Source organism: Dinoponera quadriceps, unplaced genomic scaffold (assembly GCF_001313825.1).
Source record: "Dinoponera quadriceps isolate SergipeBrazil2010 unplaced genomic scaffold, ASM131382v1 scaffold18, whole genome shotgun sequence".
Classification (NCBI taxonomy): Eukaryota; Metazoa; Arthropoda; class Insecta; order Hymenoptera; family Formicidae; genus Dinoponera; species Dinoponera quadriceps.
In genome coordinates, this window is record NW_014554305.1 from 988 (window position 1) to 16,296 (window position 15,309).

The 15,309-nt window shown below is 39.9% G+C and overlaps 2 protein-coding genes across 2 annotated transcripts; both read left to right on the forward strand.

Annotated features, from left to right (window-relative positions):
- Positions 1-3,070: 3,070 nt before the first annotated feature.
- On the forward strand, positions 3,071-8,068 carry LOC106744472 (zinc finger protein Xfin-like; the record flags this gene model as incomplete). The annotated part of the gene is made up of 2 exons (XM_014619292.1): positions 3,071-3,386; positions 5,769-8,068. Coding segments are annotated over 2 exons (594 nt in total), but the record flags the coding sequence as incomplete, so codon positions are not given.
- A 374-nt stretch (positions 8,069-8,442) lies between these two features.
- On the forward strand, positions 8,443-15,216 carry LOC106744479 (zinc finger protein 775-like). Its single transcript, XM_014619305.1, has 4 exons — positions 8,443-8,503; positions 9,967-10,170; positions 11,665-11,836; positions 14,220-15,216. Exons 1-4 carry the CDS (start codon positions 8,443-8,445, stop codon positions 14,587-14,589), a joined length of 807 nt encoding a protein of 268 aa, XP_014474791.1. The 3' UTR covers positions 14,590-15,216.
- The last annotated feature ends 93 nt before the right edge of the window (positions 15,217-15,309 follow it).

Sequence of the window (15,309 nt, forward strand, 5' to 3'; positions counted from 1 at the left end):
CGTGTTTTTCAGGTGACGAGGTGACGAAGGAGCCCTTCGACCTTATCCAGATTAGGCATCCGTGTTCCACATGCGGGCGCATCTTCAAGAGGAAAAACAGCCTCAGCAGGCATCTGCTGTATGCCTGCGGACAAAATCCGCGATTCAAGTGCCCATATTGCCGGTTTCACTGCAATTTGCGCAGCAATGTGTACAGACATGTGCGCACCAGTCACAAGAGTAGAGAAGTGGTCGCGCTGGATGTCGTCAAACATTGCGTCGATAAGCCGCACGAAGCGGTTCGCACACGCTACCGGACTACTTTTGCGCGTTATTAAGGGGAGGTTTTCATGAAACTCGACCTAAAAATCGATTTTTCCTTTTTTACGTTTTTTGATAGTTTGTCATGTGTAGAATATGTATCCAAAAGGATTTTGCCGAAAAAAATTTTTTAAAAGAGTTATAGCGTAATATTCGAAGACACCTTTTTACGCAAAATCACGTAAAAATAGAGCGGTAGAGTGTATTTTATCGTAATATTTTTGAAATATGCGCCTATATTAATATTCTATGGTTATTATAGTTATTTTAAGTACCATCAGATGTCAGGATATGTACTTTGGTAATAAAATATTAGAAAGTTTGCCTCTATATACAATAATATCGAAGGGTATAGTGTGTAGCGTCAGTTGAACACGTGCTGCGTAATAAAACAGTTCAAAAGAGTTATTTGTTTAAAAATATGCCTTATTTAGGAAGAAAGGATAGGTGACGAAGGAGCCCTTCGACTTTATCCAGAGATTATCCCTTAGACGTTCAAATGAACGTGTAACTAAAGGTCATAAAAAAAAATTCCAAGGGAATCAGTATAGTAATGAGTGTGACGCGGAGTAAGTACTTCTGCAAAAAAGTTAAAGAACGCCGATTACGATGAGTTTCCAGTTGATGTAACATCGAATTATGTGATTATGACACTCAAAATTCGAACGAGTCCGTCAACGCTTCGATATGGAGGCTTGCACCAAAACATTTGCACAGCGGCTCCGTAACCATTGATATCGCTTCTTATATAGGTGTCTCTCTCTTTAATGAAGGTCATATTATTTTATTAAAAATTATGGATGTGCTAGGAATCTCTATTGGACTTGAATCAAGTAATTTTGTCAAGGCAGCAGATGAAGCACGTATAAATGCAGTTGAACGTAATATGATTCCTGCCGCAAGAGCAGCTTCATCATCACGGAAATCGGACCAATTATCTCAAATGCAACGTTACGAAGTAGAAGAAGGTTTATTATATGGTCCTGGAATTGCAGATTAGCTGTAAGTTGCATTAATTTATTGTTTTATTCAAAAAATCGTTAACCGAAACTTTAAACGCGTTTTTCTCGAAACTATGTTTTTGAAACTGGTGGGAAGCATAGAGCAAAAACTAATCGATGGATCCTTTTTTTTTATTTTAAAGTAAATTAAATTTATTGGAGCTTATACCTACTTTGGGATGAATCCTGCTTTTTATTTTTTTTTTATTCAACTTTAAAGAGCAAAAAAACGTTGAAAAATCGGTATTTTGAGTCCGCATATCCGCCATTTTGTTAATTTTCGACTTTTTATCGCAAAAGTAGGTATAAGCTTCAACAAATATCATATATTTTATAAATCTTTTTGAAAATTTGCTTTCAGATAATTTTCCGAAGTACCACAGTTCCCACCATCAAGACACCTTTTTTTCAGATCGTCAAGTTGCGCCATCTATAAAATGGACAATTTTGAATATTTTTGACTAAAAAAATTTTTTTGCATACTTTAATAGTTAATAAATATATGTACAAAATTTGACATTAATATCTACTTCCGTCTTTGAGGAAAAAATTCTTGAAAAACATGTCATTTTTAGGTCGCTTGATGAGAACCTCCCCTTAACGAAGCGTTAGCGAATCTCCGCAAGCTCCGGTTGTGGTTTTTGTAACCGATTGTAACCACCGGAATACTTGATTTTACACTTGATTTTACACTTGATCCGCATTATCGTGTCTGCGCGTTTGCAGAGATTTGCTCGCAAACTGCAAATACTTCACAAGAATGTGCATTGCTAATTATTTCCATGATCTTGACATTTTCTCTCCTTACCTTTTCTAGTCGGATTTTCTTCTTTTTCGCTCACCGACACCGACGGCGTCACGTGTCTCGGATGTGTGACTCGTCTTTGATCTCCGATAATCTGAATATCAACCTAAGATTCTACCTTCGACGACATTCGCGAGTAATCGACGTGCGACCCGCACGTTCTCATATGTTGTGATATGTTGGTATACGCCAATTACGTCGATGTGCGCGCATAACGTAACGTGAGTGATCAGTCATGTAGGCTGCAATACGTCGCTGTATTCGCCATATTAATTTTGTTACGGCGGTTCCTCACCGTCAAGTGTGATATCGATTGTGTGAAGAGATTTACGCACGCTTATCGGTAGATTTAATCTCAGCTCTCTTCGCGCCTCCGACTTCGCGCAACGAGATGAAAGTGATATTATTATTAATAAGGTATGTCGCGTGATTGTATTTTCTTCTCAGGTGCAAATATTCGGTTTTAGTTTGCATCAGGAAGGCTCACATTTTCTCTCTTCACGCTTCATATGTAACCCTTCTACTGATAAAGAAAGAGAAGGCCTGTTAGGATTTTTAGGACGTTAAATAAACGTTTTTTTTTGGAACGAATGAAAATTTGGTGTGAATCTGCTACACCAATACATGAATCCATGATATCCCTATTAAAGACTGTAAATGCGATAAATACCGTCTATACAATAAATCGACATCCCCCTTTTCCCCTTCCCTCCAGCGATTTCTGCGAGACGAAAATCGTTCACCTCGAACCGCTTTCGTTCTCTTCGCTTCTTGCATTTTTTCATTTTCACCGGCCGTCTCGTCCCGGTAAACTCCGCGAGCCGTCGACAATAAACGAACACACAGCCCCGAGAAATCGAGGAGAGACATTTCGATAGAAACCATTGCAACATTACGAATCACGCTTCTTCGATTGCTTCGCACTTGAGCGCGTGCACGTGCGCGCGGTTACGTGTGACGATGAGACGCAGTGCATGTCCAGGCGTTTCATTCGTTCTTTCCGTTGTTCCATGCTGTAGAGCTCGAGGGTATCCTGCTGCAGCCGTTCGAGATCTTCGACTTGTGCTACCGCTGTCCCAGCTGCCACCGCAGTTTCAAACGGAAGAACAGCCTCAGCCGGCACCTGCTGTACGCGTGCGGGCAGAATCCGCGCTTCGAGTGTCCCTACTGCAGTCACCGGTGCAAGCTGCGCAGCGACGTTTACAGGCACGTCCGTGCCAATCACAAGAGACACGAGGTGCTGGCCGTCGACGTGGTCAAACGCTGCGTCAAGAAACCCTGAAAGTGTCGGCCCGATCACGAAGCTTCGACGAGAATCTCAAGGATCGCGCACTCCCCGTGGCACTCTGGCACCCTGTCGCACTCGAGAGTGTCGTTGAAAGTGGAGCCCTAGCCTGGTATTCATTCAATCAGACCTCATATCTAAGATCGTATTAAGTTCATCTTGAGATGCTCCGTAACTAACTAAAATGAACCGGTCAGCGTCCGAAGATGAACGATTTTAAGTATAAGATCTGACTGTGAATACCGTTCTTAGGTATAAATGGAGAAGCGCAATGGAGGAAGTCAGTTTCACCAGATCTCTGAATCACACGATTTGGGCCATTTTTTTGCATATCACGACTAAAAGCGTATGATGTACTAAGTTATAATAAGTTATAATAAGTTATAATATTAAGTTATAATATTTTTGTACTTTTGGTCATATCACGACTCAATAAAATCCTTTTTCGTGTGATGCACCGGGTTGTGACGCACAGCTGAAAATTGTAGAAAGGGTCTTCTCACGTAGACTGATTCTTGATCTAACCGTCTCTTGTAATCTAACTTTTCTTTCTTATTCATCTTTCTTCCCCATTTCTCTACTCGCTTGCTCCAAGTACCACCATGCAAAGAAAGTGGCGGATTTTTTATATATCGAATTCAGTTATGTCTCTTTATTTATATCTAGGACTTTAATTGAAGGGTTCGCGGGGTGAGGATAGGATAAAAGGTGTAGCAAGTTCTTATTAGTGGTGTCATGAAGATATTGCTCGATTAGACTTGATTCTACGACGAATATAAGCTCTAATGACATGCTTTTGTCTTCTTCATTAGGACATACGAAATTGTCTTTGGCGCTTTTCAGCACACGGGAAAAAAATTATTATTAATTCAAGTTGTTCTTATATATTAGCAAGAATATATAATCTTATATGAAGTTAAAACTTGCTGACACACACACACACACACACACACACACACGCGCGCGCGCGCGCGCGCGCGCGCGCGAAAAATTCTCCATAGTTCCATTAAAAATATTATATTTTTGTTATTCAACAATAATTTTCATGAATTGAGAGGAAAAAAATATTAGAAAGAACCATACCTTTAAGTTCAGATTTGTATCAATTTGAAGATATTATTTTATAAATAAGTAAATATTATTTTGTAAAATATATATTTTTTTCTCTAAATTTATTTTGTTATTCATCATCATTCAAAATCATTTTTCAGAAGAATTTCTTTATATGTGTATATATATATAATATATTTACTTTACGTGTGTATATTTTATGTGTGTATACTTTATGTGTGTGTATATATATATATATATATATACATATATAAGCAAGTTTTATTTTCATTTAAGATTATATATTTTTGCTTACATGTGTGAGAATTTTAAATTGATACTAATTTCTTTCCGTGCAGTTATTACGACGATGTAATGAATTTTTCAGTTTCTTAAGTCTCGCGATTGCATAAGCTCGCCGCGAGTGTCGTTCTTTTCGCAAGGCAAAGGATTGTAGTAATATTGTTCTTTAAATTGCCTCTATTATTACCAAAGAACCGCGTATTTTTTTTGTTGCTTTGCATATAACATTATAGACATTATCGTGTACATAAATGCGTCGAAGCTTTTGCGAACACGTTTGCACGAGAATATATGACGGCCACGTGTGTAAATAAGCCTGTACACTTTAGCGTGTGATATGCTACAAAGTAAATATGTTAATGTTAATCGATGAATAGATGTGATAATGCATAATGCATAACATTGTTTATTATTCTTTAATGTATTGTTTTTAGTACTGTCGGTTGATGCGCTCTGAAATATTAGTGCACTATCCGTGCATTGAAATATCCAGATTACACCGACAGCACAACACGCAATATATGCTATACACTATATTATATTTTCTACCAGAGTGTGCGTTACCTAAAATCACCGTATTGTTGCACAACTGTTGCTTCAAAAAAGAAAAAAGAAAAATAAATTTTGTTACGACCACGCTTACCGAGTGTGTAGTTAATTACACCCGATCGCCCGTTAAATTCGTACGATTCGCCTCAAATTCATCATTTCCTCATCATCAGGCTAGTCTTACCTTATTTCTCAAACTTTCCCCTTTCTCATGTCCCGCAGCAATCTTGAGACGATGTCGCGAGAAACTTCGTCGCATCGATTTTAACAGGCTCCAGCGGATCATCTCGCTCGAGGATTCGCGGGTCGTGAAATAAATAATGCATCTTGGGCATTCATTCGTCGTTCCTTAAACACCACTCGTCCGACTCTTGCACACACGCGAGCTTAATCTCCTTGCAAAATCCGAGCAATCATGTGAAACGGTATTTAAGCTGGCACGGTATTTAAGCTCGCACGCATTTCCATTAACCAGGCGTTACTGCTTCTGTGTTCGCAGGCATCTATCTCGTCCCGGGCTTGCAGGAGAAACTGCGTAACTACGGCACGCATAAAAAGTTCCCTTGTCCGAACTGCTCGAGAATCTTCGTTTGGAAGTGCACCCTGAAGAGACATTTGCGCAACGAGTGCGGCAAGGAGCCGCGTTTCAAGTGCCCGCATTGCGATTATCGCGGCAAGTGGAAGGCCAACATTAGCAGGCACATCAAGCGAATGCATAAGAATTGCAGCATCTACGTCCTGACCACCAACTGAACGATCTCCCGATTTTCCCCTAGCACGATCCTTTGTGTCTTAAGTCTCAGGATTTGTGACCGGAACAACTGTCGTACCGCTTGGCAATCGTGTGCGGGCAAGTTTGAGTGAAGTGATTTTATTTTGTAACGATGCATCCCCCCGGCCGACCGACCATCCGTCGGACCGCTAACGGCGCTTACACAAAAGCCTGCACACGTGACTCGCGTGTGTACCCACGCTAGCAACAAACCGTTATTGTTGTAAACAACGGCGTGCCAAAGAACCACGGCGGAAGCGGTATATAAACCTGCTCCGCCGTGGAAAAGAGGCCGATTCCGCCGGATCGAGAGATCGCAGGCTGCTCCCGATCCCCAGGTCGAGGAACCGCGACGGTGTGTGCGCAACTGACAACCTTCCGGCAAGACCGAGGTCGTGTTTACGCGGTCTCTCCCGTGGAAGTCGCGGGCGCCAACTACCTTTACGGGACGGTGAGTTCGCCGTCTCGCTCGTGGCGCGGACCTGGAGATAGGGACGAGCAGGGGTGGTGTGTTCGCCGAGATTTCTCGACCTCGCCCGCTCTACTCCCGTCATCGGGCATTGCGTCTCCGGGGCCAGCGAACGCCCCATGGGCAGACCTCGGGATATCCCTGCGACCGACCGCGTAGATACCGAGCGTATCGTGAAACCGCGACCCGCGAGTGCATCCCGTCATTTGCACACGAATTAAAGCCACAGGGCAACAACGCGCCCGCTTTCCGCCGCTGCGCTAGGCACCGCGACCAGCGTGTACATCCTATATATATATAGATATACACGACGGCGGCTATTTCGCGAACGCCGAAACATCGAACGCCGAGCTCCGTAAAACGCGATACCGGGAAACGCAAGACAACACGTCGAAACTGTCATCGAATATTTACTTTCTCGAAGATGGATTTAAAGTTCCGTTCGCACGACCATCTGTACCGAACAACGTACTAATAAACAGCGATTATTAAACCACACTGCTGAACTCGCTCACTCACTTCCACAAACACACACACACACACACGAAAGCACGCCTGGAGATCCGGCGAGCTACACCGGGATCACCGCTCCGCCGTGATGACCGAGCACGGTCAACCGTTACTACTCCGCACCGATCCGAGGCTGATCCGAACAGCCAAAAACCGACCGGCAGGATCCGGCTCACAATCTGAGACCGCTGATTACGTTAAAGAACAAAAAAAACTACATTTAAGACCATTGTTATGTGCTTTAAATTACGATTGTATTTAGAGAGAAAGATATTTTCTCAATGAATGTTCTTTTTTTGGACACGCGTAATGGCGACGAAAAGTACGAATTGGACGATATGGACGGGTGTTTCTTCGATTTTCGATTTTACTGCAATGTTTCAGCGACAATTCATTTTGGAAGCATTAAAAATAAACAGTGATGCGAAGAAGAACGAGGTGGCAAGTTGGTGTTTTCCCGAGGAGACTTCGGCGGTTTAAAATTAGGAAATCGCGAAAGATTAACGGGGGCAACAAAGACCGCGCGCGGGCTCGAGATACGAAGACTGGTACAGATCTTCCTTCCCGTCACGTCTGCAGCTAAGGCTGCGTCCTAGCTTCTGCATGCTAGTTGTTCAGGACATCGATCAGTATATGCTCCGCGAGTATCTTTCCGAGCGGTCTAGTGTGTATCTGGCCAGGGTTTCTTTCTGGTAAACACACCGAGAACTCTAGCCTGTTTGCGTAGAACTTTGGAAAAAATGGGGGACCAGAAGTCACTACAAAATGCATTTCTCGAAATGTAAGGATCGACCTTATTTTTTTGGCGGCAGGAAGTGGTTTCTTTTTCATCAGGAAATCGAAAACGAGGTTTTTTGTCACTCACGGAGACTCACGTGTCACATCAATTATTCTTCTTTCTCATCTCGGTATGTTCAGACGATATTCTGAGATGAGAATGCCTCGTATGATCTCTTTCGTCTAACGAATTGCAAACTATTTCGCTCACAGAGATACTCTTGTTCCTTTCAGACTTCCTCGTGAGAATACCACTTCAATCGGACATGAATCAAAAAGTTCGCAGACGTCAACGCGGAATTTACTGCTGCCCCAATCCCAACTGCACCAAGTCCTTCAATTGGAAGGGGAACTTGACGAGGCATCTCAGATATGAGTGCGGTCTTCAGCCACGCTTCAAGTGTCCCTACTGCGAATATTGCTGCAAGGTCAAGGCCGACGTGAACAAGCATATAATCAGGCGGCACAAGGATTCGGCGGTCTTCGTTTTGGACATCTTCAACACTTCTTGGTTTGCAAATGGAACGGAGGCGAATGAACCTCAAAACTAATTGGACTGTACTTCTCGTACAGGTTGCGCGTTGTTAAAATTCTCTGTGTTTTTCTTTATGAGAGTTGGCAATGAAGAAGGACATATTTGATTGTTATGCGACATTATTGATTTTTTCGTTGAACGATTCAGGTAAAGTCATCACCGTTCCATATCTCACTGAATTGGTCAAGTTTAGTTGCATCTTGATTTCTTAATACTTAAGAAAATCTGAATTTATATTTTATTTATTAGAAAATGTGTTTATTTAAATAGGCTTTATTTTTTCCTATAAATATTTTTACAATGAATGAATTGTATAGAATAATTTTTCTTTTTCTACAAATTATACGAAAGGATGAAAAAATAAATTATGTAACATATTTAATTTGCGAATAATAAGACATTTGGGATGAGAAAAATAAAAATGTCTTTGTCTTCCGTGACACTCATTCTTATATTCTTCTACTGTTATGTAATAATTACACATGTTATATACATATATAATATCTATATGCATTTATCGATGAATATATTTTTGGGATATCTCAATTTCTATGAAATAATCTTCACCGCATTGTTACAGATGCGTAACAACCGACGGTTCTATAGTAATTTACCATTCTTCAATTGCGTTTGCGCAGATAAACATAATGTTTTATATGACGTCTCGACCGCGAGATCGAGCATATGGTGACTCAACAAAACACAACTCCTGTCCTAATATTGCATTCTCGGTCAAAATCGCTTAAATATATCTTACTCATGTAGAATCTTATAGACACTAGTTATATATTGAATAGAGTCTAAGGTTACACGTTTAAACAAGAAAACGTTTAAACGTACGTTTAGCATATACGTTCACAGATACGTATAATAAAGTAATCGCGAGTATACGCGATTTTGAAAACGTGTATCCATTTATTAACTTTGAATCCATTTATTCGTTCATCCGACTACAGAATATTCGAAAGAAAGGAAATGTTAGTTTACTACGGAAGTTTCAACAAAGTAGAGAAATCATCTACATATAACTTGAAAGCATTTTGCAAATTTAATAGAAAAGAAAGGCAGTATCCGTTTATACGATTAAACGTTTAGTTACATTGATACGTCTTCAACAGGCGTTTCTAAGCGGATGTACATTAAACGCTCAAACGTGTATTTGAAAAACGGATTGAAGTGAGAACCTTGCTATTGGTATGCTCTTCCCCTCACAGGTATCGTAGCGTTTTACATACACGGAGAAAAAAGTTTGGTTGAACTAACGTGATAATGAACGAACCGAAAACGTTTTAGTTGAAAAAATTCACTTCTTGTTCTCATAAATCAAATTCTTATAATCAGAAATATTCTGTTTTTTTTTTCAATTGAAACGCGTTTGGTTCGTTCATTATCACGTTAGTTCAATCAAACTTTTTTTCTCCGTATATATGCTGTCGTGTCTCTCTTTTTCGGTGTTCTCTGCACGCGTTTCATTTCTCGAAGGAAGCTGTCAAAGTGCACACTCAAGTTGTTGATTTCTACCAACAATGTTGTCCCGATGTTATCTCGAAAGGACGACATGCCTTCGTGTCAACACTGATTGAGCTCTCCGTATATCTTTTTGTTTTCAGGCGTTATGGGATCTGTTGAAATTTACAGCAGAAGGACGCAAACCAGCGATGGGATGAGATTCATTTGTCCGAATAACAATTGCGGTAGCACTTTCATTTGGATGAAGAATCTCCTAATTCATTTGAAATATGAGTGCGGCATGCAGCCGCGTTTCGAGTATCTTTATTGCGGTTACCGCAGCAAGTACAAGGGCGATATAAAAAGCATGTCTACCGCATGCACATTTGAGCAAATTTGACGACAACGTTGTCAGAAATTACGTAATCAACGACACCGCGAGACAACGTTTCGCGTCGTCTTCTAGCGTTCTCTCTAGCTTGTCAAACGAAACAGTTAAATTCTCTTGCTGTTAACCCTTTCAGCTCGAGCGCCAACCACATTCTTCTATATATTACTAGACTGCCAACTTCTATGAAATACATCGCTTCGAAAAATATGTACAGAATCATGCATATGAGTCGTATAAATAGTGCAGCATTCACGTTTGATTAGTTGTAAACATCGGCCATATTACATTTATCCATCATCACGTCTCTTCTACACTATTTACTTAACGCATGCAGTACATATTTTTCGGAACTCATTTTTTGATACGGTATATAAGGGTTAGCGCTATGATATGTAGAAGTCTGTGGCGTTAATTGTGGCCGACGATCGTGAAATATTTACGTAAAAAAAATGTAATGTTGCTTTGTGCGTATAGTTCTGTGTTTCGATATTCATTACATCAAACTGCACTTTTATATTTAGGTTGTTTGTTCATATATTTATTTGTTTATTTGTGAATACCTGTGTTTATATTTGGATTAATAAAGTATTATAATATTACGTTGAATGCCGTAGTAATCACGGATAACCGACACTATCGTGTCTTTTATTAAGTTACGTATAAAGTACAATTAATTGTATCTATATAAAATTGTTGGTATAGTTAATAAAGAGCTATTGAAACAGGATAAAGGATATATGTATTTTAAATTGTATTTACGTACTGTACTTTTAGTATTTATTATTGGTTAGACTTTTGTATAATCAGTAAAATCCGTTCAACGGAGGTCAACGTGTTTATTTTTTATTTAAATAATTTTGATTTAATTTTGTTATTTATTGAAAATAAATAGACATTTTTCTATGCAATTTATTTCCGTTACCAGTCGTATATAATTTTTTTCCTCCGAATTATGAGTGATATTATCGTTTACATGATCGCAGGCCCAAGTTCGCTTGTCTGAGCAGATCTCTTAGAAACTGTACATGTACTGATTAACACAATCTTAATTGTATTTAAGGATACGAGTATTGAAACGATTAAGCGAATAAATATATGAAATAATACACATATACGCACACACATATGTTATTTGTTCTTAGATTCAATCTGATGAGAGAATTGCGTATCGCGGTAATAATGGAATGTGTTCTCGTTGTTCTGTTTGTGCATTCAGAGAATCATAGTCGAAGATATCAAATGTGAAAGTGTAAGAAAGATTTTGAGTTGGAAGATGAACCACGTTCAAGTCGATCAGTGGTTGAGATTATAACTTTTTGAAGTCTGCAACTTTGACGACAACAGCGTTTTCTCGTCCAGAGCTGCCTCAAAAAAAAAAAAAATAAAGAAAAATGGCACGCATCCTGTCTTCGCATGATTGTCGAGCATCTTCGAACGTTTTATCGCGAACGAGTCATTACTTTTTCAGGTAACAAAGGATCCGGATACTGGAGAAGCTACCCCGGTAGCTACCCCTTGAGAGTGAAACGACTCATATGGCCCAATAAGTTCCCGTGTCCGAATCCAAATTGCTTGAGTGTCTTCGCGTGGAAGAGGAATCTGATGAGCCACCTGCGCTACCAGTGCGGTCAGCAGCCCAGGTTCAAGTGTCCGTACTGTCACTACTTATGCAAGGTCAAGACCGATGTACGAAAACACATCAGGATCAAACATCAAGGCTACGATGTTTATGTCGTTGACATTTTTCAATGAGTGCGAGACTTTCTCTGGCGGGTCGCTTCCCGCCGAATCCAATAATAAAAACGATACCGAGTGGTTCAATAAGTGATTTATATATGTAGTGCGGAATATGTCGCGCGTAGAGAATCGAATCATTTCACTATTCGATTCGGGAACGCGGGCAAATGTGTCATTCCTGAAGAGACGGTGTGAAGATTGACTTTGGGAACGATGAAGTTGAATGGTGAAAACGCAGGGTTTTTAGCACATGATTTTCGAGTTCTATGCTGTCCAATGCCGTAAATTATAATCGATATAGCTATTCTATAGCTATAGATATTTGCTATTCAAGCCTATACTGCAGGTATCATAACTGCGAGTTCAAACTAGATAATTGAATATTTAAGGAAGTTGCAAGGCGAAATGAGTTTGATAAGAATTTGATGAAACTTGCACTACGTATGTATTGAAATATTATGTAACTACTTGTGCGATTAGGAAAGGATTGACCGTTTAAATGCTGAGATGTTTGCAATGAAAGTTGACAATTTTTATATGAATTCTTTGAGATTAGCGTATTATTTTTAATTCCTATTTCTAATCTTTTAAATTAAAAATGAGATTGTGACGAAAGACCAAAGATGAAAAACGAAAGATAAGAAACGAAAAACTAATATGGTATTAAAGACTGATATGCAGACATTATGTACAAACTTCAGAATTATTGACCATTTTTTTGCTACATACAACGGTGTTAAGTGCATAATTTACAATAATACCACTTCCTTAAAGATTTTATCGCCAGTTAGAATTGTAATTTTCAAATCAGGCAATCACGATGAGATTTGAAGAAAGATTTGGATTTACTTGACGATTGTGTGATTTTCGTCGTTAATATTGTATTATGCCAATTGAATGTTGGAACTCTAAACGATCCTTCGACGACTCTCCATTGTAAGACTTGATGCCTAATAAAGCGATGTAATGCGAACTGACGACCCGCACACAGCCGAAACATAACGACCGCGCGACATCTCGCATGCGTCGCATCGCGTTTTTCTCTGGGCTTCAGGTTCTCATATAGCTGCGTATAGCTGCGTCAGCTGCGCGGATACTAACAACATCCAAATCGACATTTACGAAGCGTGAGGGGGATGTTTCTCTCTTTCTTTTCGAGATCGATGTGCTCTTGTGTGTTAACTTGTGGCACTTAACGAGAGAAATCAAGCTTGCTTTCATTGTGTGTGATCGAATATTTCGATAATCTATATTTATCCTGAGTTAACGAGAGGAAATCCAGCGGCTCCGTATGTTTCATGTATAAAAGCACGCTTTTTCGTCAACATTAATAATGTCTGGGTGAGAAGTAATCTGTTAACAGCAGCTGAGCAGAAATTCACGCACAATTGTCGAAAGTCTGTCGAATCATCGGATGCTTCTTTAACGCTTCTTATCGATTGTCGAAAGCTCCCGAAGAATGGTGTCGGGTGTCCTCGAAAGTTTCGACTTGAAGTACTCGCTTCATGCGATCGCAACGTAAAACTCTTTGTTGAAGCGATTTCCTTCGCAGTCTCTCTCTCTCTTTCTCTTTCTCTCTCTCTCTCCCTCTCTCTCTCTCTCTCTCTCTCTCTCTCTCTCTCTCTCTCTTTCTCTCTCTCTCTCTCTCTCGCTTCTTGCTGTTGAAGAGAACTTACGCCATTTGCGAGGTTTTCGATTTGAAGAGAGGAGTTTTGGGTTGCGTTCAGCTAATACAACGGTTGTGCGACCGTTGAATAAAAATTACTTGCGATTGGTGCACTGAAAAAAATTGCTACGTTCAAGTAAAAGATAATATTAACTAAGGAGTATTGGAATAGTTTATTTTACTTGAATTAGATAAATATTATTTGAATATAGCACATTAGAAGAAAAAGTGTTGCATTTAACCTCTTCAGGGATGAATTTAAAATTTTTGATTTATAACAACGAAAATTTTTTAAATTTATTTTATTCAACATTTAATAATAACAGTAATTTTTAAATAAAACTAAACGTACACATATGTGTCAATATCCTTGAAGAGGTTAAAGTAATATTTACTTAATCCAAATAAAATAAACTACTCCAATGCGCCTTAGCAAATATTTACACGAACGTAGCAATTTTTGTTTCAGTGTGTGTATTTTTAGATCTACCTCCGTCTTCCAAAAGTTGACGAAAAATTTCCCGTTGTATTCGCTGAACACGGCTTTGGTCATCATCGTTGGCGGCCGCGTTCGTCTAAGAAATCGGTCGAGCCATGAGGAAGATATAACCGGAACAAAGGCGCTCTAATTTGACTGCGAGTACACCGCAGCATGGTTTATTTCGTCCACGTCGTTTCATTCTTTTGTGTCGTTTTATTCGTTTATGCGTTTTTTTCTTTCTAGGTCCCGATCTGCACTTTTCTATTGGGAGCAAGAGATTTCCATGTCCGAACTGTCCCAGCTCGTTTGGTCAAAAGCCCAGTCTGACGAGGCACCTCAAGTACGAGTGCGGACAGGAGCCACGTTTTCAATGCCCGTATTGCGAGCACCGCAGTAAAAAGACCTCGGACGTTTACACGCACGTGAGAAGGAAGCACATAAACCAGAGAGTCTACGCGATCGACATTCACGGCGAGCACACCAACAACTCGAAGACGCAGTGGTTTTGAGAAAGAGACGACGCGGACTCAATCACTCACGTTCTTTCTCTATACGTTTCTTTTTTAATTCACAAAAATTCGCTATGGTTCTCGTTTCTCATCGTGTGAGAGACAGCTGCGCTTTACGCAAACAGGAAAAAGCTTCATGGGAGTGATTGATGCTTCAATTATTTGTTTATTATTATATAATCCACAATTATTAATATTTTTTTATGAGTTCGAAATGGCTGATAAAATAATGTAATCGGTCTGATTATCGTTTCTGCGGACAGTCGGAGAGTGAACGACTCGAAGAAAAGTTCATTGCCTGGCCGAATTGGAATTTCGAATAACGCGTGATTTCACAACTGCGTGATATCCGGAGTGTCCGTTTAACAGTTACGTAACTTACATGATAAATATATGTTGAACAAAACGTATATTGACGTGCGCGTGGCTCTTTCGCGTTTCGTATACCTTCCGTCGTACGATTTAAATTAATCAGGACTGAACTGAGCGAGACGACGCACGTCGAGCGGTTCCGGCGAAACTTACCTCATCCCCTCAGTATTGTTCAGTACATGATAAGACTGCACGTGTCCAGTGTGATGTACATATGTCTATTTATAAATTATTATTGCACACATGAACATTTTACCAAGCGCGTTCGCATTGTTGCATTACGATTCTTCCCGATTTTGCCTCCACCCATTTGCCCCGAATGACTCACAACGAAGGAATATCGCACAC

What these genes read in the sequence shown, in the direction of transcription:
- LOC106744479 (XM_014619305.1), top strand. Translation starts at nt 8,443, where the DNA reads ATGAAGAAGGACATATTTGATTGTTATGCGACATTATTGATTTTTTCG. An exon ending in GTACAAGGGCGATATAAAAA is followed by an intron (nt 10,171 to 11,664) that starts GCATGTCTACCG and finishes TTACTTTTTCAG; the next exon opens with GTAACAAAGGATCCGGATAC. An exon ending in CAGTGCGGTCAGCAGCCCAG is followed by an intron (nt 11,837 to 14,219) that starts GTTCAAGTGTCC and finishes ACCGGAACAAAG; the next exon opens with GCGCTCTAATTTGACTGCGA.